This window comes from Caretta caretta, chromosome 3 (genome assembly GCF_965140235.1).
Source record: "Caretta caretta isolate rCarCar2 chromosome 3, rCarCar1.hap1, whole genome shotgun sequence".
Taxonomy (NCBI): domain Eukaryota; kingdom Metazoa; phylum Chordata; order Testudines; family Cheloniidae; genus Caretta; species Caretta caretta.
The window spans coordinates 130682516-130707843 of record NC_134208.1 but is presented as its reverse complement, the minus strand read 5'-3'; the positions used below and the strand labels follow the sequence as shown (position 1 = coordinate 130707843).

Here is a 25328-nt window from a genome sequence, read left to right as displayed (position 1 = left end):
AGTTGGGAAAAGTACCAATTACACTGTTTTTCCTTTGTCCTACAGGACTTTGAAGAAGGATGTTTTCTGCTTACAAAATGTGATGTAATTCAAGTGACTCCCCAGGAAATCTTCTTTACAGAGAAAGGAAATTCTGTAGCAGCTTTTTTGGCAGCTCTGTTCAGGCCTTTTATGGAAGGTTACCAGGTACACAGTTCTTCACAAAGTTTGCACCTACTCTCTCCCGTCTCCAACTCATAATTTCCATGGGGAATGACATGAGTCATAGTTCTTCTGTGGTACAAACACTAAGTATTAGCGTGGGTGGGAGTGGAAGGGAGAAGATACATAGTAGTAGTAAGTTTTATCCAATGATGTGAAGAGATTGGTTCCCTCTCATGACACAGATTTAAAAAAAAAATGACAGGGTAATTAACTTTATGTGGTAGTGCTAAGGGTCTTATGACAGGCTAGTTGGAGCTGTGGTATCTTATACAATTGAATCTGCATGTGAGGGTTGGTGTTCTGGCCCTGTGAAGGGCAGTTTATTTAAGAAGAGAAATCCAGAGCAACAAACACCTTGTCCTATTTAGGTCCCAGCACAAAAAGTGCCCAAGTCAAAAATAAATGAGGTTTTCAGCCAAAAGAGGAAGGGTAGGCTACCTGGTTCCCTTAGCTCTAGCCCTCTCCCTTGAAAATAATTCCCTCTGGATTTATAAAGCCCACTTCTCAGGGAATCTGTTGTTAATGGGCTAATTGCCAGTCCTTAAAAGGAGGACTTCTTTAGCATATGTAAGTGGATAGTATGCAAACTGCAGAAGTTGGTTGTATGTTTGGCCAAAGCCTGTGTGGGAATTCTTCGCCCTGTCAGTGTTTATTTTAATTCTCTCCCCCCGCCGAAGCCTACCAAAACTAAATAACTCTTTACACTTCTTAAATAAAATAAATATGCTAGAAGAGGATAGCAAATTCCCACCACTGTGAAACTGTGTCAGTTATTGGTTAGATCATAGCGGTCAGGGTCAAAGAACGTCCATACTGGGGTCAGACCAAAGGTCCATCTAGCCCCGTATCCTGTCTTTCCACAGTGGCCAATGCCAGGTTCCCCAGTGGGAATGAACAGAACAGGTAATCATTAAGTGATCCATTCCCTGTCGTCCATTCCCAGCTTCTAGCAAACAGAGGCGAGGAACACCATCCCTGCCCATCCTGGCTAATAGCCATTGATGGACCTATCCTGCATGAATTTATCTAGTTCTTTTTTGAACCCTGTTATAGTCTTGGCCTTCACAACATCCTCTGGCAAGGAGTTCCACAGGTTGACTGTGCGTTGTGTGAAAAAATACTTCCTTTTGTTTGTTTTTAAACCTGCTGCCTATTAATTTCATTTGGTGACCCCTAGCTCTTGTGTTATGAGAAGGAGTAAATAACACTTCCTTATTTACTTTCTCTGCACCAGTCATGATTTTGTAGACCTTGATCATATCCCCCCTTAGTTATCTCTTTTCCAAGCTGAAAAGTCCCAATCTTATTCATCTCACCTCATACGGCGGTCGTTCCAAAATGCCTAATAATTTTTGTTGCCCTTTTCTGAACCTTTTCCAATTCCAATATATCTTTTTTGAGATGGGGCGATCACATCTGCATGCAGTATTCGAGATGTGGGCGTACCATGGATTTATAAAGGGGCAATATGATATTTTCTGTCTTCTTATCTATCCCTTTCCAAATGATTCCCAACATTCTGTTTGCTTTTTTGACTGCCGCTGCACAGTGAGTGGATGTTTTCAGAAAACTATCCACAATGATTCCAAGATCTATCTTTCTTGAATAGTAACAGCTAATTTAGACCCATCATTTTATATGTACAGTTGGGATTATGTTTTCCACTGTGCATTACTTTGCATTTATCAACATTGAATTTAATCTGCCGTTTTTTTGCCCAGTCACCTGGTTCTGAGAGATCCTTTTGTAGCTCTTCGCAGTCTGCCTGGGACTTAACTATCTTAAGTAGTTTTGTATCATCTGCAAATTTTGCCACCTCACTGTTTACCCCATTTTCCAGATCATTTATGATTATGTTAAATAGGACTGGGCCCAGTACAGACCCCTTAGGGACACCGCTATTTACCTCTCTCCATTCTGAAAACTAATCATTTATTCCTACCCTTTGTTTCCAATCTTTTAATCAGTTACCAATCCATGGGAGAACCTTCCCTCTTATCCCATGACTGCTTACTTTGCTTAAGAGCCTTTGGTGAGGGACCTTGTCAAAGGCTTTCTGAAAATCTAAATACACTATGTCCACTGGATTCCCCTTGTCCACATGCTTGTTGGTCTATTGCTGGCTCTTCCACTGACTCACTGTTGACCTAGGACAGGTTACTTCACTTCTGGATCTCACTTTCCCCATCTGTGAAATGGGTGTTGCTGAAAAGGAATGTCACTTTTGACAGCAAGGCAACTTTTTCAAAGACAAGGACCATAAACCAGTTTCTAATATGATTTATTATTCGGTCAGTATTGTTTTAAATACTAAGATTCTTGTTATGATTACCCAAACAATATTAAAATTTTCTAATGCTTTGCATAATGTTATATTTGTTAGCCTACTAAAAATGTGTCTTCCAAATTGATGATTATTAGGATATGTTATTCCTTTAAAAATATTTGTTTGTAATTAAAGACCAATTCAAGTTACAGAATAAGAGGAAAAGCTCAAATACTTTTTTAAAAACTTTTATTTTTTAGATAATCGGCAGATATCTTTCAAAAGAAATAAAAGAGGCCTTTACCGAGAAGCAGTTTATACTTGGAATCCGTAACTTTGCTTTTCAGCTTCTTGAGACAGGTATGTTTGCTTTGTATGATGATGTTGGTGCTGTGATTCCTTACATGTGTAATAGTTTGAGTAATTAATGGACTTTTAATTGCCCCCTATGCTTTCTCTGTAGGAAGCACTCCATGTTATGAAGTTTTGTCTTCTGATTTGCAGAAAAATGCCTTGGCAGCTTTTGTGCGCCTAGATGTAGTGAAGAAGATGAAAACGTAAGTAATATAAGAGGCCCTCAGGTTTGCAAGAATATTATTAGTAAAAAAATTTTGCTGAGGTCTGGACACAAAAGTTGGAGGTAAATGCAGACAATGTGTTGTCATTATGAGTCTAACTAGATCCAAGGATGAGATCTAACGTAATTATCAATTGCAATGAGTGGTTGTACTTTGGAGATACTTCCGTTAGTATACCATTATTCACATACAGAACCATAGGGCTCTTTTATCTGATATCTTAATGGTTGACCTATAAAATACTAAACAATATATTACAACCCTGATTTTCTGAACTTGAGCCAACTACAGTTTGATTATATACCCCCCAGTGTCATACTGAGTCACAAAGTTGGCACCTTCTTTGTATGCGCCAGTTCCCCAAATATGGCATCTCTTCATTCTATACTAGGATTATGCGATCTGAAATACAGAATTTACAGATTTCACTAGCTGGCTTTTAAATCTCTGGACCCCATTTCTTTTTTATCTTGAGGTATGAGGTGTTTCCCCCCAAGATCTTTGGATAAACAGGATTCTGCTCTGTTTGCATAGACTGTTTGTAACACACTTAAAAATAGCTAGGTTTTTTTAATCTCCTTTTTATTAAAACGGAGACACAAATGACTGTTACAGGCAATATAGTAAACTGCTCATTCTGACTGTACCATTGTGTTGACTTTTGCTTTAGCATTGCAAGTTAAATGAATTGAAGCTACACTAACATTTTCTAATTGTGAATAAATACTTGGGTTAACTGATAAAATATGAGACCAACTAATGCTATAAAAATATTGTGTGTATACACACAAATGTGTTCATATTTTATAAATTCTATAATATATTATGGATCTTCCTATGGTATTAGTTAGTGGGGCAAACAGTTTGTAGCGAGCAAATTACCTGGCAAATTTAGCCCTTTTCCCTTTTATGAATAGTCTGTTAATAGACACATTTTTACAAACTTACATACTAGTCTCAGTTGACCAAATGATGTATCCAATTTATTGTGAATATTTGGTCTTTGTTCTGTGATCTTAGTTGTGTTCTATCTTAGTTCTTTGATTGTGTGACCTTCTAGCTCAAACACTCAGATTTCAATCAAGACTGCCAACAGACTACTTCTGGTGGGGACGCTACTGTAAAATAGGGATGCTTTCCTACATGACTGGGGTGTTGTGAGGATGAATTAGTTAAGACTTGTAGAGCACTTTGAATATGTCAGTGCAAGGTACTGTTGCTATTGTGGTATCATCCTTTCCGCAGCACCTAGCTGTGATACAGAAAAAAACTTTTGAGGCACATCCTCAGCTGAGGTAAATTGGTGTAGCTCCATGGAAGTCAATGGTGCTATGATGATTTACACTAGCTCAAGATCTAACTTGATTTCAGATGGGTAGTTAAAAATCATATAATAAAACAACAGGGGAAGGGAAAAAATAAATGTTCTAGAAGCATATCTATCCCTCTGTAGTATGGCTTTTTCAAAGAGCATCTGTGATGTCAGCAGATCTTTCAAAGTTGATTATGTGGGTAAAATTGATGGAGGAAGAATAACGAAAATATTATTTGCTCCAGATAACTTGAAGTAGTATCCTTTTCTTAAATATTCATTTTTCCATCCCAAAAGAATAACAGCCTATTACTGTGTTTTTTTCTCCATATCTAGGACCAATGGATTTACTTACACTGTAAACAAAGAGGCACTCAGTAAAACAGCAGAAATGTTTGGTAAGTGTATTTCTTATTGGTATACTAATTAAACATGTATTTATGGGGAGACTTTCAAAGTCACAAAGAACCGTTAGATACCTAATTCCCATTGAAAGTCACATTATGTCTAGTTTTTTTTACTGCATATGTTGTAATGCGATACCAATGTGAGAGCTGAATGAAAAATAAGCAGTTTTTAAAATGTTCTTGCTTGCATGATAAACTCCAGCTTGGCATTGAAGGTAGACTTCTAATCAATGTATGTGCTTTTCTTTCATCCTTAGATTCTCAGATACCCATAAGGAAACTTGTGACCTCAAGACTTTAATATTAATCAAAAGGCTTTGAATTACTTGACCGTGTGCACTATAATCCGCAAGGAACACTGACAAGTACTCAACTGGAGTATGGATAGGTACAGAAGTATAAACCTTGCCTTTTCCATTTGGGAATTTTCATATGTATTATACTAGATGGCGGGCAAAGGATGTTCAATTGGAATATTTTCATTACCAGTACTGAACTTTGTCAGCACTGATGTTTACTGTGTTCCTTTTTAAACTAAATGTAAACATCTTTTTGGATACATATTTAAGGAAAAAATGCACAGAAACATCTACTTTAAATACTTTTGTAGTTTTGTTACAAGGAAATGTTTTGTTTCAAATAGGTTATTTCATCAATGTGAAACTGTAACTGAGAACTAAAGACTTAACATTAAACATAATATTTAGACAAAAATGTTGCTGGTTGTCATATCTATGATATTGCCATTGAGGTCTTCTTTCATAGAATAAATGTCCTGTAACTGCCAAAATTCTGCTTCTATCTTATCACTTTTTTGTATTTATTTTATGTGCAGCTGGAACTACTAAGTATTTAGCTTCTGCACAAAATCTGCCTTAGCATTTAAAACTGAGTTTAAAGCAGTTTGTGCTGTTTTCAATTGTTAAAATATTTACATCAATAGTTATTGTGCAATGCCTTGTTGTTTCTTTGTGAATGAGGTTTTATAAACGCATTTTGTCAGTGTTATTGCCCTTCTCAACTACCGTGTGATCTGTGTGTATACTGTATAAATAGGTATGTATATTCTGGTACCACTACCACCTGTGAAGGTGGTACTTGTATCAGGGATGTGTCTTGCTGTCCCATGAAAATCTGCCTAAATTTTGCTTAGTTTTAAGTTTTGTTTTTTTTTTTTGGGGGGGGGGGGGGGGGGTTCATACATGCTCAATACAGACTTGCTACAGTTTCTTAGCTAAGTTCCCTAAACATTCTGTGCATGCTGCAGCCAGAGCTAAGCAGAACTTTCTCTGCAGTTTTAGTTCTGGGCTGCTCTGGGCCACATTGGTTCTGGGTCTAGGCACCAGAGTGGAAAGGATGGAGATTTCTTTTCCTTACTGGGCCTGGCAGTGTAAAGGAGGAAGGTGCCTTATTTGAATTCAGACGGGACAAGAGGTGGACCAGGAGTAGGGGAGTAGATTGGGACAAAAAACCTGGAATGTAACCAAGATCCTAAGTCTTCTGTCAGTAAACATCTGTGCAACTCACTGCTAAAACGTTGTATCCCTCTCTAGGTCCACAGAGGGTATGACAACACTCCATTAGCTCAGTGGGTTCCAACCCAGCTGATGACCATTCGGGGTGACAATATGATGGATGATCAAATATATTTTTTTAACATCCTAGGAAATTACACCTACCCCCACCTCAGAACATTAATGCTGCACAAACACTCAAATTAGGGGGGGGGGGGAGGCACTAGCCACCTTAATTCTGGCATTTCCTAACTTTTGAGTGTTTGTGTGTGTGTGTAGTGAGCTTTACTATATCTTTATGTAAAATTTCCTCTGCTACAGGTGTTGTGCATCATCAGCTGACTGCTAGCCTTGAGTTAACTGCATGTCACTGGGGGGAGTTGAGCCTGTAGTGTAAGAGGTGGGTTTTTAAATGAAGAACACGGTAAATGTAAAACTAACCGCATAAACACCCACGTATGTAGCCGGTAACTAATGTGTAAAAGGGGTAGGATGTGTACATGGAAGTTACTATAGGAACAAGAAAAGGAGGACTTGTGGCACCTTAGAGACTAACCAGTTTATTTGAGCATAAGCTTTCGTGACCTGCAGCTCACTAAGCTTATGCTCCAATAAATTGGTTAGGCTCTAAGGTGTCTCCAGTCCTCCTTTTCTTTTTGCCAATACAGCCTAACACGGCTGCTACTCTCTGAAAACTACAGGAACAGGGGTTCTAAACCTTTTTCTTCAACTCTCCCTCAAATCAGCCCTCCCCTGCCAGGCTCTGGGCCTGGTGGCAACAACCACCACCCCTCCCCCCTCCTTCCTGGGGCACGGCTTGGTTTGATGATGGTTTCCATGGGCTGGAATATGGGCAGGGCCCCGGCCCCGGCCCTAGAGGGCGCAGAGGCGGCTCCGCGACCGGGTCTGACAGGGGAGCAAAGAAACAACACGAGCTTCCCCCCGAGCCTCCCTCGGCCAGCTGGACACGATGGAGCAAGTCTGCCGCGGCCCGCGCTTCCGGAGCTTGACAGGGGTCCGGGCTCATTGCAACAGCTCGCACTTCCGGTATGGGAGCCCGGGGGGACGCGTTTCGGCAGCGCGCACTTCCGGTACGGGAGCCGGTCGGACGACTTGTGGCAGTGTCCACTTCCGGTGCACGCGTGTTGTGCCGCGGGGATGGGCTCGCGCGTGGAGCTGGGGTTCGCGGAGGAGGCGGCCCCGTGGCGCCTGCGCAGCGCCCAGTTCCCCAGCAAGGTGGGGGGGCGGCCGGCGTGGCTGGGCGAGTCCGGGCTGCCGGGCCCCGCCGAGCTGCGCTGCGGGCGCTGCGGGCGGCCCTGCGCCTTCCTGCTGCAGCTCTACGCGCCGCTCCCCGGCCGCCCCGACGCCTTCCACCGCGGCCTCTTCGTGTTCTGCTGCCGCGGGCCCGCCTGCTACCGGCCCGGGGCCCAGGGCCCGCTGCGAGGTGAGAGACCCGCCCCCCGTCCCGCTCCGCGCCACCGCTGAGAGCCGCCCCCCCCCCCGGGCTGAGACCTGTCAGGGGGGCCCTACCCCTCCCGCTCCGCGCGGCACCCACCTTCCCTCCACGCGGGGCGCCTCCTTCCCGCCCTACCTCTCCCTCCACAGGTGGACTTCCCCCCCTCGGCCCCCCAGTGATGTGTAAACTCTCTGGGGCAACGTCTGTGCTGCCTTTGTACAGCGCCTAACACCGGTGGGGGTGGGCCTGGCCCGTGGATGGGTTTCCTACGTGCAAAAAATAAAAACCCAAACCATCACTGGCAGGTTTTTGGAAGTGCCCCATGCTGCTGCTCTTTGGACAAATGGCATTTGGTCCCTTCACTCCTGTGTTTCTTTTAAGTTTTTAGGAACCAGCTTCCTAGGAAGAATGACACCTATTCCTATGATCCGCCACCTGAAACGCCCCCTCCGGAAGGGCATCCCCCTATGAGCCTGCAGCTTCAATGTGGAGCTCATCTATGTAGAGTCTGTGGCTGTTTAGGGCCAAAGACATGTTCCAAATGTCACAGGGCCCATTACTGTAGTAAAGATCATCAGACTGTCGATTGGAAATTGGGACACAAACTATCTTGTGTGCAGTCAGGTGAGTTAAGTGGAATTTAAAATAAACCTGGGAAGATTCTGTCTGGAAGATAATGCAATGCTGCTGCTGCTTGTTTTCTTCTTTGCCGTTTATATTTTGAAGAGAACTTCTCAAGATGTAGTGCAGTATAGAACAAAAGTATGATGCAAGTCCAACAAGAATTACTTACAATCTTAATAATCTAGCAGGGGAAGAGTCGACCATTGTTCTTGTTCTTTTTGCTAGACACAGTACATTGCACGGGAGAAATAACACTAATCTGTATTTCCTTCTAAATTGACTAGAAGATCATGTCCACATCTTTATTATGCCATAAATCTCTGCAAACAGTTCGGAAAATCAAAGACTGTATTGTTTTAAAGAGAATACTAAGTTTTGATTCTATTTGTAGGACAACTTCAACCACCCCACAGATGGGGTGTCTGTGGCTTCAACATGATTGATTCATGGTTAAAACCCAAGGGTTAAGTTCCTTCTGTGGTCCAAAATAGAACTGCATTAACCATGTTGGGAAGTGATTGTTAATGTAAGGAGATGAGAGAGTCAAATGAACTTACCTCTTATAAAATGGAAAGGGCCTAAGTGTATTTAATGAATCAGGTCTATATAATATATATATAACAGTAGTTAGTAATCTATATAAGCAAGTGCATAATCAGTTTGGATATAGGCCTAGTTTAGTTTGGTTCATTAGACCGTTGAATAACCCTTTTTGGGGAAAGAAATGCAGAACAATATTTTTGGCTTACTAAATATCCTGTTATTTCACTTCTTGAAATGTTCCTGGTATTTGGGTACAGAACAAGGATGAAGTGTCACAATTTCCCCAACCAAATATAATCAAGATAAACAAGGAAGTCCCCAAAGTCCCTGTTAAATATTAAGATTGTTTTGTTGCTAATAAATAAACACATTATATAACCTAGTATGTAGTGAGGAATCTTATATTTGGCCATAGATATTGTTATATTTGCTTTGCAAGGTGACCTGTGGGCATGGTTGGTGGTCCAGAATAATCCTTGCAGTTATAAGCAGGTAATTTGTAATGTGGAAAGGGAGCTTTGTGAAACCTGGGTGTAACAATAGAGCATGGCTTATCTGAATTGGTTCGTTTTAATTGTAATAAATGATATAGGGTATGACAAAACGATAAACAACAATACTGCAAACAAAGACTAACAAATTCAGCTAAAGATTTATTTTTAACTTGCTTGGCCTTGCATAAATTGTACCATTTGTTAAAGAAAATATGCAAAATAGGGTACTGCAACCAAAATAATATAGAACTGTTCAAGAAGTCAGTATTATTGTTGCAGAAAAAACAAAAACTAAACTTTTTTCAACTCATCAAAATGTCTTGGTTGGTGGTTTAATGACTTGCAAAGGAAAGAAAATAAGTGCTGCTTTATGACTTATAAAGAAGGCATGAATAGAATCCTAGAAATGTAGGGCTGGAAGGGAACTCGACAGGTCAAGTCCAGCCCCCTGAGCTGAGGTAGGACCAAGTAACCCTAGACCATCTCTGATACGCGTTTGTTCAACATGTTCTTAAAAACCTCCAATGAAGGGGGTTCCACAGCCTCCTTTGGAAGCCTATTCCAGACCTTAACTACCCTTATAGTTAGAAAGTTTTTCCTAACATCTGACCTAAATCTCCCTTGCTGCAGATTTTTTCCAGAAGTTCTTCTATTGCTAGATTTACACTTAAGAAATTAAGATCTTGTCTACTTTGCCTCTCCTGAAAATCAGTAAATTTATGTAATCCAGAAAAGCAACTGAGGAAGATTGGCTTCTTTTATTGACCGTTTAAAAAAATATATACATAGGAAATATATATAACTCCTATCTAACTCAGACACTTGGGAGAAAAGATTTTTTCAATTAAAGATTGAACGCCATCATCTTTCAACTAAGGGCTACAAAGTCCCAATCCATATCCAGAGTTTTTTAGTGAAAACAAGGATTATAAGTTTTTTTTTTTTTATATTCCTAAAGTAAAAAACCGCCAGTCTCAATGACAGCTTTCTAGCCTTCATGTCATAAATAACAAAATGGCCAAAAACTTTTTTTTCCCCTTTGCAGTTCATTTTTAAGGTGTTTTAATTAAAAAGTGTAAAGGAACATCTAAAGTTGATTCTTAAAGGGATACTGTCAAAGTTAGTAGACAGAAAATGTGCTAGCAGGTATTGGTGCACTTGGTACATTTTCTTTTGTACTCTTCCCCTACTTGTATGCTTTTCTCGTAAGTTCTTGTTTGTGGGTAGTTAAAGTGACACAAGAACTGAATGCTGCAGAGAGTAGATTTCTTATATATTTCATATCATTTTTATTGAATATGTTCTTTCGTCTTCTCATCATTTACTGTGGTCCTCTTAGTTATGTGGGCTCTGGTGCACACAGTGGCATGCCTGCATTTTTTCCTGTGTCCTACTCACAACAAATAAGCATTTATTGGAGAAGTATTAGGTGTTGTGTGCTTGCATCATGTGAGTACACCAGTCAGAAGGAAGACTTTTAATTTTACAGATCTCTGCAATGTGCTATCTGTTTTTTAATAAATCTACTTCTGCTCTCTTAGCCCAGATAACTGATATTTTAAAAAATAAACTACTAGAACAAATCACTGTAAAGTGAAAGAATGTTTTCATACTTTGACCACTAAGACAACTTACTTAGGCAAACATGTCTGTGTTGACTCTCTATATTTTGTGTTCCAGTCCATCATACCCCCAATCTGTCTCTTCATCTACCTGTTGCATCTTGTCATTACTCCTGAACAGTGATTTATTTTATTGGGGGGGACTGTTCTTGTTTTACTCATTTGTGCAGTGCTTAGCACTGTGGGGCCTCAATCCTGATTGGAGCCTCAAGGCACTAACACTATATAAATAATCATATTTGCCTTGCCAACCTTGACTGTGCAGTTTTAAGCAGGAGAGAACGTGAAATATAGCATAAAGCAGTGAAATGATAAAAACAGTAGTTCTCTTGTGTGTTGCAGCTCAATTGGACACTGCAATTCCAGATCACAAGTTCCTTTTTCCAGAGTATGAAATTGTAATAGAATCTGAGGAAATGGAAACTCCTGGTGACAGTCAAACAGATGCAGATACACAAAAGGACTTAGAGAAACATGAAGAATTGGAGGCTGCAGGCAGTGCAAGTAAGAAATAAAATGGGCTTCCAAGAGAGAGTTTTCTATATGCATTGTGTGTTGCTTCACAAATTGAAATATTCAGTGATTTTAAATCATGTGTTAACCATAAACTACATATTACAAAGGATTAGTCTACAAATCATCATTGAGGCAAATGGAAAAAACCCACTGTAGCTACTGCTTCTGTTAACTACAGTTCATCACCATGTGCATGTCATTTATGACGCATGTAAAAGTATATATGATTCATTTAAATTACCATTTTTAAATTTTATTGAAAGCATGCTAATGGGGTAACTAGTGACTAGATTCTTAGCATGGTGCCAGTGTTCAGGTTTGGTAGGGGGATTTCTTGAAGACTTTTCTTAGTCTCTAGGTTTACTTTTGGAGACAACTTGTAGTTAGTAGCTGTTAAAATACTTACCCAGCTGTACCTAAAATCTGGCCTGTGCTAAAAGAAAGCTTTAACCTGTTTTGAAAATGGGTTTGCTAACTCTCTATATGCTCCTGGGGGAATGCTGCACCACTGCACAATGCAGCGTATGTGCAGAAATTAATGTTCTGCGCAGAATTTCCTTTTTTTGGTCCCGCATGGAAATGGGCTGCTGAGCTGCTGGCCACCACTAGGGGTCGCTGGATCCAGCAGAGGCCAGCTCACAAATAAAAGAGTGCGGTGGGGGGGAGAAGGGGACAAAGCTGGAAGGGTTTTTGGTTTGTTTGGGGTTTTTTGTGAAAAGGAAGTTTTTATATACAGGTTTTGCCACATCCCAACAAATATTTTTCTTTCTCCGAAAACAAAAATAATCTGCACAAAACCATGGAGGAGGAGCAACTTTTTGCCCCCCAAGTGTCTCTGGGTAAGAAAACACCCTATGTGCCAGGTGGGCATGTGTCCCTGCCCCATGGGCACCTGTGTACAACCCTGAAAGCACTGCGGGGGGGGGCTTAACCCCTCTAGTGCTGGTGCTTCCTCATCCCCTGGGCTTTTAGCAGGAATGGGGGGGAGCCCTGCTGGCGGTAGCGCCACGCACCCCCCCCTCCCCCCCCCCCGGTGTGCTTATGAACAGTGAAATAAGTTAAAAACCCCACAACCGGGAGCCGGGGGAGGGTTATTGCTCAATACTGAAGCAAGCTGGAGGGGTCTGGGCAGCTACAGTTTTCTGCATGCGCTAAAGGAAGGAGGCGGCATGCAGGAAACTCCAGACAAGCCCAGGATCAGGCTGTTTCTCCCTCTAGGTCCCTGGGCTCTGGGAGAGTAGGGGGTACGTCTGAGCGTGTGGCCTGGGGGGGCACGCTGCAACTAGGCTCTGGGGCTTAGGGGGTGCGAGTGTCTGGGCTGTTGCGGGAGAGGGGAGCAGGCTGTGGCTGGGCTCTAGGGGAGGAGGTAGTGCAAGTATCTGGGCTGGGGGGGCTACGGAGCAGAGAAACAGGAACTGTGTTGTCATAGAATCATAGACTATCAGAGTTGGAAGGGACCTCAGGAGGTCATCTAGTCCAACCCCCTGCTCCAAGCAGGACCAATCCCCAACTAAATCATCCCAGCCAGGGCTTTGTCAAGCCTGACCTTAAAAATATCTAAGGAAGGAGATTCTACCACCTCCCTAGGTAATGCATTCCAGTGTTTCACCACCCTCCTCGTGAAAAAGTTTTTCCTAATATCCAACCTAAATTTCCCCCATTGCAACTTGAGACCATTACTCCTTGTTCTGTCATCTGCTACCACGGAGAACAGTCTAGAGCCATCCTCTTTGGAACCCCCTTTCAGGTAGTTGAAAGCAGCTATCAAATCCCCCCTCATTCTTCTCTTCTGAAGACTAAACAATCCCAGTTCCCTCAGCCTCTCCTCATAAGTCATGTGTTCCAGTCCCCTAATCATTTTTGTTGCCCTCCACTGGACTCTTTCCAATTTTTCCACGTCCTTCTTGTAGAGTGGGGCCCAAAAGTGGACACAGTATTCGACATTGGTGAGGCCTCATCTGGAGTAGAGGGGAACGATCACATCCCTCGATCTGCTGGCAGTGCCCCTATTTATACATCCCAAAATGCCATTGGCCTTCTTGGCAACAAGGGCACACTGTTGACTCATATCCAACTTCTCGTCCACTGTAACCCCTAGGTCCTTTTCTGCAGAACTGCTGCCGAGCCATTCGGTCCCTAGTCTGTAGCCGTACATTGGATTCTTCCGTCCTAAGTGCAGGACTCTGCACTTGTCCTTGTTGAACCTCATCAGATTTCTTTTGGCCCAATCCTCCAATTTGTCTAGGTCCCTCTGTATCCTATCCCTACCCTCCAGCGTATCTACCACTCCTCTCAGTTTAGTGTCATCTGCAAACTTGCTGAAGGTGCAATCCACACCATCCTCCAGATCATTTATGAAGATATTGAACAAAACCGGCCCCAGGACCGACCCCTGGGGCACGCCACTTGATAGCGGCTGCCAACTAGACATGGAGCCATTGATCACTACCCGTTGAGCCCGACAATCTAGCCAGCTTTCTATCCACTTTATAGTCCATTCATCCAGCCCATACTTCTTTAACTTGCTGGCAAGAATACTGTGGGAAACTGTGTCAAAAGCTTTGCTAAAGTCAAGGAACAACATGTCCACTGCTTTCCCTTCATCCACAGAGCCAGTTATCTCATCATAGAAGGAATTAGATTAGTCAGGCATGACTTGCCCTTGGTGAATCCATGCTGACTTTTCCTGATCACTTTCCTCTCCTCTGAGTGCTTCAGAATTGATTCCTTGAGGACCTGCTCCGTGATTTTTCCAGGGTCTGAGGTGAGGCTGACTGGCCTGTAGTTCCAAGGATCCTCCTCCTTCCCTTTTTTAAAGATGGGCACTACATTAGCCTTTTTCTAGTCATCTGGGACCTCCCCCGATTGCCATGAGTTTTCAAAGATAATGGCCAATGGCTCTGCAGTCACATCCGCCAACTCCTTTAGCACTCTCGGATGCAGCGCATCCGGCCCCATGGACTTGTGCTTGTCCAGCTTTTCTAAATAGTCCCGAACCACTTCTTTCTCCACAGAGGGCTGGTCACCTTCTCCCCATACTGTGCTGCCCAGTGCAGTAGTCTGGGAGCTGACCTTGTTCGTGAAGACAGAGGCAAAAAAAGCATTGAGTACGTTAGTTTTTTCCACATCCTCTGTCACTAGGTTGCCTCCCTCATTCAGTAAGGGGCCCACACTTTCCTTGACTTTCTTCTTGTTGCTAACATACCTGAAGAAACCCTTCTTGTTACTCTTAACATCTCTTGCTAGCTGCAACTCCAGGTGTGATTTGGCCTTCCTGATTTCACTCCTGCAAGCCCGAGCAATATCTTTATACTCATCCCTGGTCATTTGTCCAATCTTCCACTTCTTGTAAGCTTCTTTTTTGCATTTAAGAGCAGCAAGGATTTCACTGTTAAGCCAAGCTGGTCGCCTGCCATATTTACTATTCTTTCTACACATCGGGATGGTTTGTCCCTGTAACCTCAATAAGGATTCTTTAAAATACAGCCAGCTCTCCTGGACTCCTTTCCCCCTCATGTTATTCTCCCAGGGGATCTTGCCCATCAGTTCCCTGAGGGAGTCAAAGTCTGCTTTTCTGAAGTCCAGGGTCTGTATTCTGCTGCTCTCCTTTCTTCCTTGTGTTAGGATCCTGAACTCAACCATTTCATGGTCACTGCCTCCCAGGTTCCCATCCACTTTTGCTTTCCCTACTAATTCTTCCTGGTTTGTGAGCAGCAGGTCAAGAAGAGCTCTGCCCCTAGTTGGTTCCTCCAGCACTTGCACCAGGAAATTGTCCCCTACATTTTCCAAAAACTTCCTGGATTGCCTGTGCACCACTGTATTGCTCTCTCAGCAGATATCACGGTGACTGAAGTCTCCCATGAGAACCAGGGCGTGCGATCTAGTAACTTCTGCGAGTTGCTGGAAGAAAGCCTCGTCCACCTCATCCCCCTGGTCTGGTGGTCTATAGTAGACTCCCACCACGACATCACCCTTGTTGCTCACGCTTCTAAACTTAATCCAGAGACTCAGGTTTTTCTGCAGTTTCATACTTGAGCTCTGAGCAGTCATACTGCTCTCTTACATACAGTGCAACTTCCCCACCTTTTCTGCCCTGCCTGTCCTTCCTGAACAGCTTATATCCATCCATGACAGTACTCCAGTCATGTGAGTTATTCCACCAAGTCTCTGTTATTCCAATCACATCATAATTCCTTGACTGTGCCAGGACTTCCAGTTCTCCCTGCTTGTTTCCCAGGCTTCGTGCATTTGTATATAGGCACTTGAGGTAACCTGCTGATCGCCCCTCTTTCTCAGTATGAGGCAGGAGCCCTCCCTTCTCACGTGCTCCTGCTCGTGCCTCCTCCCGGTCTCCCACTTCCCCACTTACCTCAGGGCTTTGGTCTCCTTCCCCCGGTGAACCTAGTTTAAAGCCCTCCTCACTAGGTTAGCCAGCCTGCTTGCGAAGATGCTCTTCCCTCTCTTCGTTAGGTGGAGCCCGTCTCTGCCTAGCATTCCTTCTTGGAACACCATCCTATGGTCAAAGAATCCAAAGCCTTCTCTCCGACACCACCTGCGTAGCCATTTGTTGACTTCCACGATTCGACGGTCTCTATCCAGGCCTTTTCCTTCCATGGGGAGGATGGACGAGAACACCACTTGCGCCTTAAACTCCTTTATCCTTCTTCCCAGAGCCATGTAGTCTGCAGTGATCCGCTCAAGGTCATTCTTGGCAGTATCATTGGTGCCCACGTGAAGAAGCAGGAAGGGGTAGCGATCTGAGGGCTTGATGAGTCTCGGCAGTCTCTCCGTCACATCATGAATCTTAGCTCCTGGCAAGCAGTAGACTTCTCGGTTTTCCCGGTCGGGGAGGGAGATAGATGACTCAGTCCCCCTGAGGAGAGAGTCCCCGACCACCATCACCCGCCTCCTTCCCTTGGGAGTGTTGGTCGTGGAACCCCCAACCCTAGGACGGTGCATCCCATGCCTTCCAATCAGCGGAGTCTCCTTCTGCTCCCTTCCCTCAGACGTATCATCTGGTCCACTCTCCGCATTAGTACCTGTGGAGAGAACATGAAAACGGTTACTTACCTGTCTGCCCTGCTGGTACATGGACGTTCCCCTTTTTTCTTCTGGAGGTCACATGATGCCAAATTTCTTCATCATCCTTCTGTCCCCGATGTGCAGCCTGCTCTGAATCTTCAGAACCTTGTGCCCATAGAAGCCTATCCTGACATCTGTCCAGGAAATCTTCAGTTTCTCTTATGCAATGCAGGGTCAATACCTGTTGCTCCAGACCTTGAACCTTCTCTTCCAGTATGGAGACCAGCTTGCACTTTGTACGGACAAAGTTGCATCTGTCCTGTGGAACAAAGACAAACATAGCACATCCAGTGCAGGTCACAACAGCTGAACATCCCCCATCCATATTACCTTCCTTCTACGAGCTTCCTCAGGAGTTGTTGTAATTACTCAGAGAATCCGGCAAGATGTAAGCCTCAGTGGGCTCTCCCCAGGCAAACTCCTTTTGTTAGCTGCTCTGCTGTTCGCTGCTCAGCTGGTTTGCAACTGACCGGCTTTTTATGCAGTAGGCCCACTTAAGGCTCACCTGGAACAAAGCACACCCAGTTCCCGCCCTTTTCAAACAACCAATCAAGCACACAGCACACAGTCACACTGTCCTCACAACAAACACTCAGATACTCACCAACACAGCCTCCTTAATGCAGCCCTTAGCGTACCTCCTCTCAGGCAGATCCCAGGCAAACTCCTTTTTGTTAGCTGCTCTGCTGTTCGCTGCTCAGCTGGTTCGCAAGTCATAGGCCTTTCTTTAACGCTCTACTCCTGGGGGGGGGAATTTTTGTCTATATTATTACAGACATAGTGGCTGACAAGTATTTTGAAATAAATTACTAAAATAATTGAAACTGGTGTGATTACATAGTGTTATTTTAGCAAATAGAATATGCAGCATTTTACAGAATTTTAAAACATCGTGTAGAATTTTTAATTTGTTGGTGTAGAATTCCCCCAGGAGTATCCTTAACGCTGAATGAAAAACAGGAAACCCTAGATCCTTACCATGAAGGGTGAGTGAATCATGTGAAACTATACCCACTTGACTGGACTGGACTTCAGATATAGCATGGTTTGAAGTTTGTGATAAGACACAATGCTACCCATTTTTAAATTTGTGATTTAACATTGTCTAAAACTTTGTGGCTGGGGCTTATTAAAGATACAGGATGATACAACCACACTGAGCATGGGTGGTGAGCATTGTATAAGGGATGCGAACACATAGGTCTTTTCCATTGTTAAATTTTTAAAGTTGTGAATTTACTGATTTCCACATGTGCATACTTCATTGGTCTTTTTTTAGTGTCAAATTCAGAAAGTACATCAGGTTTGTGCTCCATGTTTCAGACACACTTTCCTAGATGAATTCTGCCTGTCTTCCTTGCATACTTCTCTCCAATGCTCTAATCTTGAAATGTATGCTTAAAATAGTACAGAACTAATCGGTCACACAACTGGCTAAATCTGTTGGCTTTCCAAACAGGCTGAAGCTTCTCTCTGATGTAGCAGTTTGCTTTCCTGAACATTGGATGCTTGAACTGATTTTAGAGGATGGTAGAGACATTATATTGTAAGCTTTAACTTTGGCCATATTGTGTTAACCTGTGTTGTCTTTTTTCCCTTAGGTGAAGGTTTTGAGTCACTAGATGAGGAGGTATTGGAGGCAATGGCAAAATATGAGACTCGAGAAGACAAGATTTTCCAAAAGTTTAAAAATCGAATAGCTGCGGAGCCAGAACAGGTAAAAAGAAAAGTATCTTTTAAAATACTAATCACCTAATGGTCAAAAGATGGATGCCTGCTTTATTTTTAAAGCATATATTGCAGCCTTGATGCTTACATAGCATCCTGATTGTGTTTCTATAAATTGTGCTTCTTTAGCACAAATATCTTAAATAATTGAGGTCAAAGAGAGAGAGAAATTTCACTAGATCATCCAGTCCACATGTCCACCAATATAGAATAAAAGTCCCCAGATACAAGATGCCTGATATTACCGCAAGGAGCCAGCCTTTGTTGTACTTAGACCAGTTTTGTTAAAGCTTGGCAAATTAAGATACTCATCTAGGGCTTGGAAAAATCTACTTAACCAAGGCAAGCAGAAATTTAGCTAAGGTGGGAGGGTTGAGTGGAGCTGGGAGCCACAGGGAGAGGGCGATCTGCTGCCCTTCTGTGGAAAGGGAGAAAGCAAGCTGTCAAGGTTCCTCCCCCACTCTGAACTCTAGGGTACAGATGTGGGGACCTGCATGAAAAACCTCCTAAGCTTATCTTTGCCAGCTTAGGTCAAAACTTCCCCAAGGTACAAAATATTCCACCCTTTGTCCTTGGATTGGCCGCTACCACCACCAAACTAATACTGGTTACTGGGGAAGAACTGTTTGGACGCGTCTTTCCCCCCAAAATACTTCCCAAAACCTTGCACCCCACTTCCTGGACAAGGTTTGGTAAAAAGCCTTACCAATTTGCCTAGGTGACTACAGACCCAGACCCTTGGATCTTAAGAACAATGAACAATCCTCCCAACACTTGCACCCCCCCTTTCCTGGGAAATGTTGGATAAAAAGCCTCACCAATTTGCATAGGTGACCACAGACCCAAACCCTTGGATCTGAGAACAATGAAAAAGCATTCAGTTTTCTTACAAGAAGACTTTTAATAAAAATAGAAGTAAATAGAAATAAAGAAATCCCCCCTGTAAAATCAGGATGGTAGATACCTTACAGGCTAATTAGATTCAAAACATAGAGAACCCCTCTAGGCAAAACCTTAAGTTACAAAAAAGATACACAGACAGAAATAGTTATTCTATTCAGCACAGTTCTTTTCTCAGCCATTTAAAGAAATCATAATCTAACACGTACCTAGCTAGATTACTTACTAAAAGTTCTAAGACTCCATTCCTGGTCTATCCCCGACAAAGACAGACTATAGACAGACCCACAGACCCTTTGTTTCTCTCCCTCCTCCCAGTTTTTGAAAGTATCTTGTCTCCTCATTGGTCATTTTGGTCAGGTGCCAGTGAGGTTGCCTTTAGCTTCTTAACCCTTTACAGGTGAGAGGAGCTTTCCCCTGGCCAGGAGGGATTTCAAAGGGGTTTACCCTTCCCTTTATATTTATGACACAAGCAGAGTGGCGTCATCACTTTTTTCCCCTTCACCTGCAGGTTCCCTTCCTGTTTTCTCTTTTTTCCTTCTAACCAGTGTTGAAATTACAAGGTAAAACTGGATCACTATCACTCAAGCATGAGAGTCGGGGGGGGGTCTTGTTGTTAGAGACAGAACTGTGAATTGGGAGACCTGGGTTCTTTTCTGGTACCTGATACAGATTTCATATGTTACCTTGGATGAATTAGTCTACTTCCCCTGCTCCCAAACCGAAGTTTTGAGTCTAAAATTATTGTTATAGGACTTCTGAGATGATCTGTTATGGAATACAAAATATTGCTGTTATTGCTGGACTGATGCTAGATGAGGTGGGGAAATTCTGGCATTTTGTTTCCTCAAGTAGTCAAACTAAATAAAAGACTCTCTTTGTTTGTTTGTTTTATTTAAGAAAACCCATACCCAATTACAATGGACTTTGCTAAGAAGTTTTAGTGGGGAAGAAACAACCTTGATCAATGTCCATTTAAACATAGCTATCTGTGGTTGATTATTAATTATATAACTGAAAAGACTGTCAGTTACTTAATACTTCTATTCAATTTCAGATTCTCAGATACTGTCGAGGAGGAGAAGGCCCCGTATGGATCTCAGGTGAAAACATTCCTCAGATGAAAGATATCCCAAATTGTTCATGTGGTGCCCAAAGGATGTTTGAATTCCAAGTATGTGAATTGGTCCACAGATATGGTATTTTTGGTGTATAATTAAAAACCTATTTTAAGTCTGAAATAGAAGTATTTGCGTATGGCTAGAACGAAAGGAGTTATATTTCAATTCACAGGATAGCTGTGCTAAAGTGTAGAAGCCTCAATTACAAGTTTAACAGTCCTTTCTTACGAGATTTTATCACGCAGTAAATCGCCCTTTTTTCCTTCCGATCTGTTTGCAGCCAACAAAATAGTACTTTTTCTATCCAGTTGAGGGTCAGATGAACGTCTTCTAAACGTGGAATTCTATGGAAAAAAGTAATGGGTGAAGGGGGACTCTTTCAGAATTTGTTTCTGACACTACTGTATTGTTTAAAGAGAAAAATGTTCTAATGTGGACTACTAGACTTCAGTTATGGCCGCCTTCACCATGAAGTTCAAACAGCTTGTGCTCCCCCAGCCTTCCTTGTGGAAGAGGGGAGAGTTTGTGTGAGGAAGTGTTCTGCCACATTGCTGACAAACTGAGGGAAAGGGGAATCTGGTGTTAGGTTTCATTGCAGCTGATGTGCCCAGTCAGCTGTTCGGGAAAATCTCTTCCTGTCAGCAGTGGTAGAACCCAAATGTGAGGGAATGCTGGAATGAAAAACAGTCTTTCCTGGTACTGAAATACACAATGTTGTTCACTGAGTACAACTGTTTTTTTATCAAAATCTTTAATATACAAGATAAGAAACTTGACATTCCATTTAAAACAGTGTCACTTGGTAAACATTCTGAAGAAATCATAAGTGAACAGGTTGCCTGCAGGATGGAAGTGGAAAGTCCTTTCATTTCACCAGCTCACATCATTACATTAATTCTGTCTATATTATACTTTACTTCTCTACAGTCCCTTAGGGACTTCTCTACAAAGTTTTACCAGTTAGATTAGTGTAATTGTATAGTAGATTCCACTTAAAAGCAATCCTGCAACTTCCGGTTAGTGGCAACATATTGCGGGGAATCAATCCCTTTCCGTTCGTATCACTGTTAATGAAATTCAGTTATTAGCAATGGTGTGCTGCTTGGTAGCAACTTTTTGTTTGTTTGTTTTGTTTTTAAGAAAGGCCCTGCCTGTAGCCAGGGAAGATAAGTGCTGGGACAGGCCTGCCTGTGTCCGGTGCTAGTCTGTCTCAGCGCTTCCTTCTGGGGCTGCAGCCTGGCATACCTGCCTGCACAGACACGGGGGGGTGGGCAGAGCAGTAGCTGGGAGAGAGGTTGCAGCCTGCATTCTGGAGCTGTACGATACCTCACTGCCCGCAGCGGGCTGTGCACGAGGAAATGCCAAACTGCGACCTGTGGAGAGCGACTGTTCAGCTTCAAGGCCCTGACATTTGTGCTGCAGCTTCCCCTCCCTGCTGCTGCCCTACCCTGAGGAAGGTATGTCCTGGCACTTCCTTCTCTGGCTCCTGCCTCCCAAACCTTCTTTCTGCTTCTCAGCAACTGTTGGATAACAGCAACTTTTTGCTGGCAATAAAGGGGTTGCTCATAAGCAGAAACTACTGTACATGTATAACTCCCTGTGTGGACATGCTTATTTTGGTATAAGAGTGGCTTTAAAACCCTTCCAAACTAAACCAAATAAACTAAAAAAAGGCAACACTTTTTTGGAAGAACCAAAATGGGTTGTTTTTGTTGTTGAACATTTCCAGTCTCAGCTCTGCTGCAGCCTGCCTGGTGAGGTGCTTAGGAGTCTGAGTTTCCCACAAAGCAGGCAGAGTACCCTGCCTGACTTCCATCAAAATTTTTGACCAAATCAGAACATTGCAGTGGAATGCTCCTTGAAGTCTTTAAACTATGATGTGAGGACTTCAATAGCACAGACATAGGTGTGAGGTTTTTTGCAGGAGTGGTGGGTGAAATTCTGTGGCCTACCTTGTGCAGGTCAGACTAGATGATCATAATGGTCCCTTCTGACCTAAATATCTATGAATGTTTTGATTATTGAATCAACATTTCCCAACAAAATAATTCCTTTTGAAAATTTGACCTGCTCTAATTATAAAATATCAATGGATGTTCTAGTTAATTATGTCTCCTTATGCATCTGTAATAGCTTGATCATGGTTTTTCCATCCTCAGACTAAAAGGTGGCACTCTTGCACCAGAAACCACTCAAAGATGGGAAATCTATTAATCACAGAAAAGTAGGGCTGGAAGGGACTTTAAGAGGTAATTTAGTGCATCCCTCCACCCTCACCCCTCCTGCTCCCTCAGAATTAAAGGATTAGGTATATCTAGACCATCCCCGAGAGGTGTGTGTTGACATGTAGTAGTGGAGGCCTTGTGAAACAAAAGAAAGATAACAAATAACGCAAGAGAACCACCCAGGTTAGCAAACAAAGACATTTTTATTTAAAATTGATTTATACTTCTACTGGAGGTAGCATTTCAAACAGTGCATCACTCACCATATCTCTTCTCCCACTCCAAAACAAAATAGCCAGAGCCATGTTCTTGACCTGTCTTAATGAATTTATTTTTGTTTGTCAGCGGTTTTTCTTTTCAGTTACTGAAATAATTTGATTCTATTTATTGCAGCTATTACCTTTTCTGGGTGGGATAACATCCTTTGATTAAAACATTGAGTGGAATAGACAGCCATATTCTACATTATGCATTCTAATGACAAATCATGTCTTGTGTTCCTAAGGTTATGCCTCAGCTCCTGAACCACCTGAAGGCTGATAGCCTAGGAGAAAGTATTGACTGGGGAACACTAGTAGTCTACACATGTGCTGAAAACTGTAACCAAGCAAATGGATATATGGAGGAGTTCATCTGGAAGCAGGACATTCCCGCAAACTCGACTTAACTACTATAAATCTATTGTTAGTTTCTGTAAAGAAATGAATTGAGTTTATACACATGTACTGAAGTGTTACACATTGCAAGAAGGAAAAAAAGGTAAATGAACTAATATTTCATACTGAGGAACTAGCCCAGAGTTGTATCGGTTATCATTTAATTACAATATACACATTAAAGGTAAGTCATTAAAACAGACTCGGTTGAAATTTTTTTTGTGTGCCAGTACATGAGCTTGAGCATTTAAGTTTTTCTGCTCATTGTTTTTAGCTTTTACTTCAGCTTGGACAGTGAAACTACATGGTTGAAAGTTTCACTTTCCCATGCAATTGTTTCTCTTAACATTTTTTTAAAAAGTAATCTTTAGTTTCACTCAAACACTTCTAGTGTGCCTAGATTCAGTAACTTGTCTGTTATACTCAATTTCAGGCTCGTTCAGACATTGTTTCCTTTAAGTCAGTGATGTGTCTGCTTATCTCCATTGTTAAAATGCTGACTGTGGTTGATCTGAAACCCGATCACCTACTGCATGATTTACTTTGTGACCTGCCAGTTGAGTTAATGTACTTAGTGTGCATTTACTTTAATTACTGGTGCTTCTTGACCTCTCAATGTTTTGCAGTTCTTGCTGCAGGGGATATAGTCCAGTTGGTTGAACAGGGGTGTGGGAAACTTAGTCCCTGCCCAACGGTTACAATCTGTGCATAGCATTGTGGAAGTGAACCTCTTGCAAACTGCATGGCACATGTTGGTTTGTACAGTTTTTCAAAAATATTAAATAAGTTAATGGGGCTTCCAGCTATATGAAGTGGTATCACTAGGTCAGTGTTTTAGCTCTGGCAGTTAGATTCCTCTTTGCCTATTTTTACACCAAATCCAGAAATATTCCATTGCTGTGAAGACACTCCACAGCAGTGGGTAGCTTAATTATTGAATTTGCTGTCAAAGTAAATTGACACATTTATTCTACATGTTACAGTAGCTTTAAAAAGATTATCTGATATTTTTTTTTGAGAGTGCTTAATGGTGCTATGCAAATGTAGTTTCCCCCAGTTCAGGTGGTTATTTAAAAGAAACTGAATCCCACCACACATGTTAGTTCTCTGCTGGAAGTAATTAACTGTCAGGTTGTCTTGGTATATTAATATCTCAGAACAAATTCCCCTCTACAGTACCTTGGCTCATAGAAAGAGGTGTCCCCTTGAAAATAGCACCCATATACACAAGAGGTATCAGTTTCATATTTACTTCTGTCTTGTGTACAATCCTGTCCTACCCCCAGCTTTATTTAAAAATTGATGTGTCATATGGAATTATACTTTTATGTCTACAAGTTATTGAGACTAATTTCATGATAGCATAGTACACACCCGTGGGGCTTAAAACTAAACAAATGGCTACCTAATCCTCCTCTTGAAGAGGTGGATATTGCTACCACATCAACACTTACTACTTGATAACCAGCCCACCCACAAATCAATGACTAGAGCTGAATCATTCAGAGCGTTCCCAGTGAAGTACAACTAGAGTCCAGTTCTGGTGTCCAGAAAAAGTGTTTGAACAGGGTAAGATATTTGGTCAGTTACTTTACAACATACTAGTGTTTAGAAACTTCAAGTTCTGGTACAATTTCACCAGCAACCTTGCAATCCTACCAAAGCTCCCTGGCTTAAATGTTTGACATCCATTAGGCAATTTTCATAAAAGAAATCTTCCTGACCTAGTTTCACAAACAGATTCCAAGGCCAGATGGGACCACTGTGATCATGTAGGGAGTCTGACCTCCTGGAGAACATGTCAGATCTTTCCTATCCAGTGTTGATTTTCAAAATGGTCAGTGAAGAATCCACCACAATGATAAATTACTCATCATTAAAACTTTACACCTTATTTCCAGGCTGAAGTTGGCTAGCTTCAAATTGCAACCATTGGACAATGTTATACCTTTCTTAAATATTTGTTGCCCAGGTAGGTACTTACAACCTGTAATCAAATCACCCCTTAACCTTCTCTTTGTTAAGTTAAACAGATTGAGCTCCTTGGGTCTATCACTAAGGCATGTTTTCTAATCCTCTA

General features: G+C 42.3%; 2 protein-coding genes across 4 annotated transcripts in view; both read left to right on the top strand.

Moving 5' to 3' along the window:
* GNPAT (glyceronephosphate O-acyltransferase) overlaps positions 1 to 5775 on the top strand; it is a 38671-nt gene extending 32896 nt beyond the window's left edge. For both annotated transcript variants that reach the window (XM_048843935.2, XM_048843934.2), the window contains exons 12-16: positions 46 to 186; positions 2731 to 2830; positions 2934 to 3027; positions 4697 to 4758; positions 5025 to 5775. In XM_048843935.2, the coding sequence (XP_048699892.2) occupies positions 46 to 186; positions 2731 to 2830; positions 2934 to 3027; positions 4697 to 4758; positions 5025 to 5068 (441 nt within the window). In that variant the 3' untranslated portion in view covers positions 5069 to 5775. The remainder of the gene's footprint in view (positions 1 to 45; positions 187 to 2730; positions 2831 to 2933; positions 3028 to 4696; positions 4759 to 5024) is intronic.
* A 1319-nt stretch (positions 5776 to 7094) lies between these two features.
* Positions 7095 to 23450, top strand: PDCD2 (programmed cell death 2). Of its 2 annotated transcripts, none has more exons than XM_048843936.2 (6): positions 7095 to 7725; positions 8119 to 8361; positions 11363 to 11524; positions 18220 to 18335; positions 20304 to 20420; positions 23098 to 23450. In XM_048843936.2, exons 1-6 carry the CDS (start codon positions 7107 to 7109, stop codon positions 23257 to 23259), a joined length of 1419 nt encoding a protein of 472 aa, XP_048699893.2. In that variant the 5' UTR covers positions 7095 to 7106; the 3' UTR covers positions 23260 to 23450. The 2 variants fall into 2 exon arrangements, with proteins under 2 accessions (XP_048699893.2, XP_048699894.2); XM_048843937.2 differs by having other exon boundaries at positions 7316 to 7725; positions 8126 to 8361.
* Positions 23451 to 25328: the final 1878 nt, after the last annotated feature.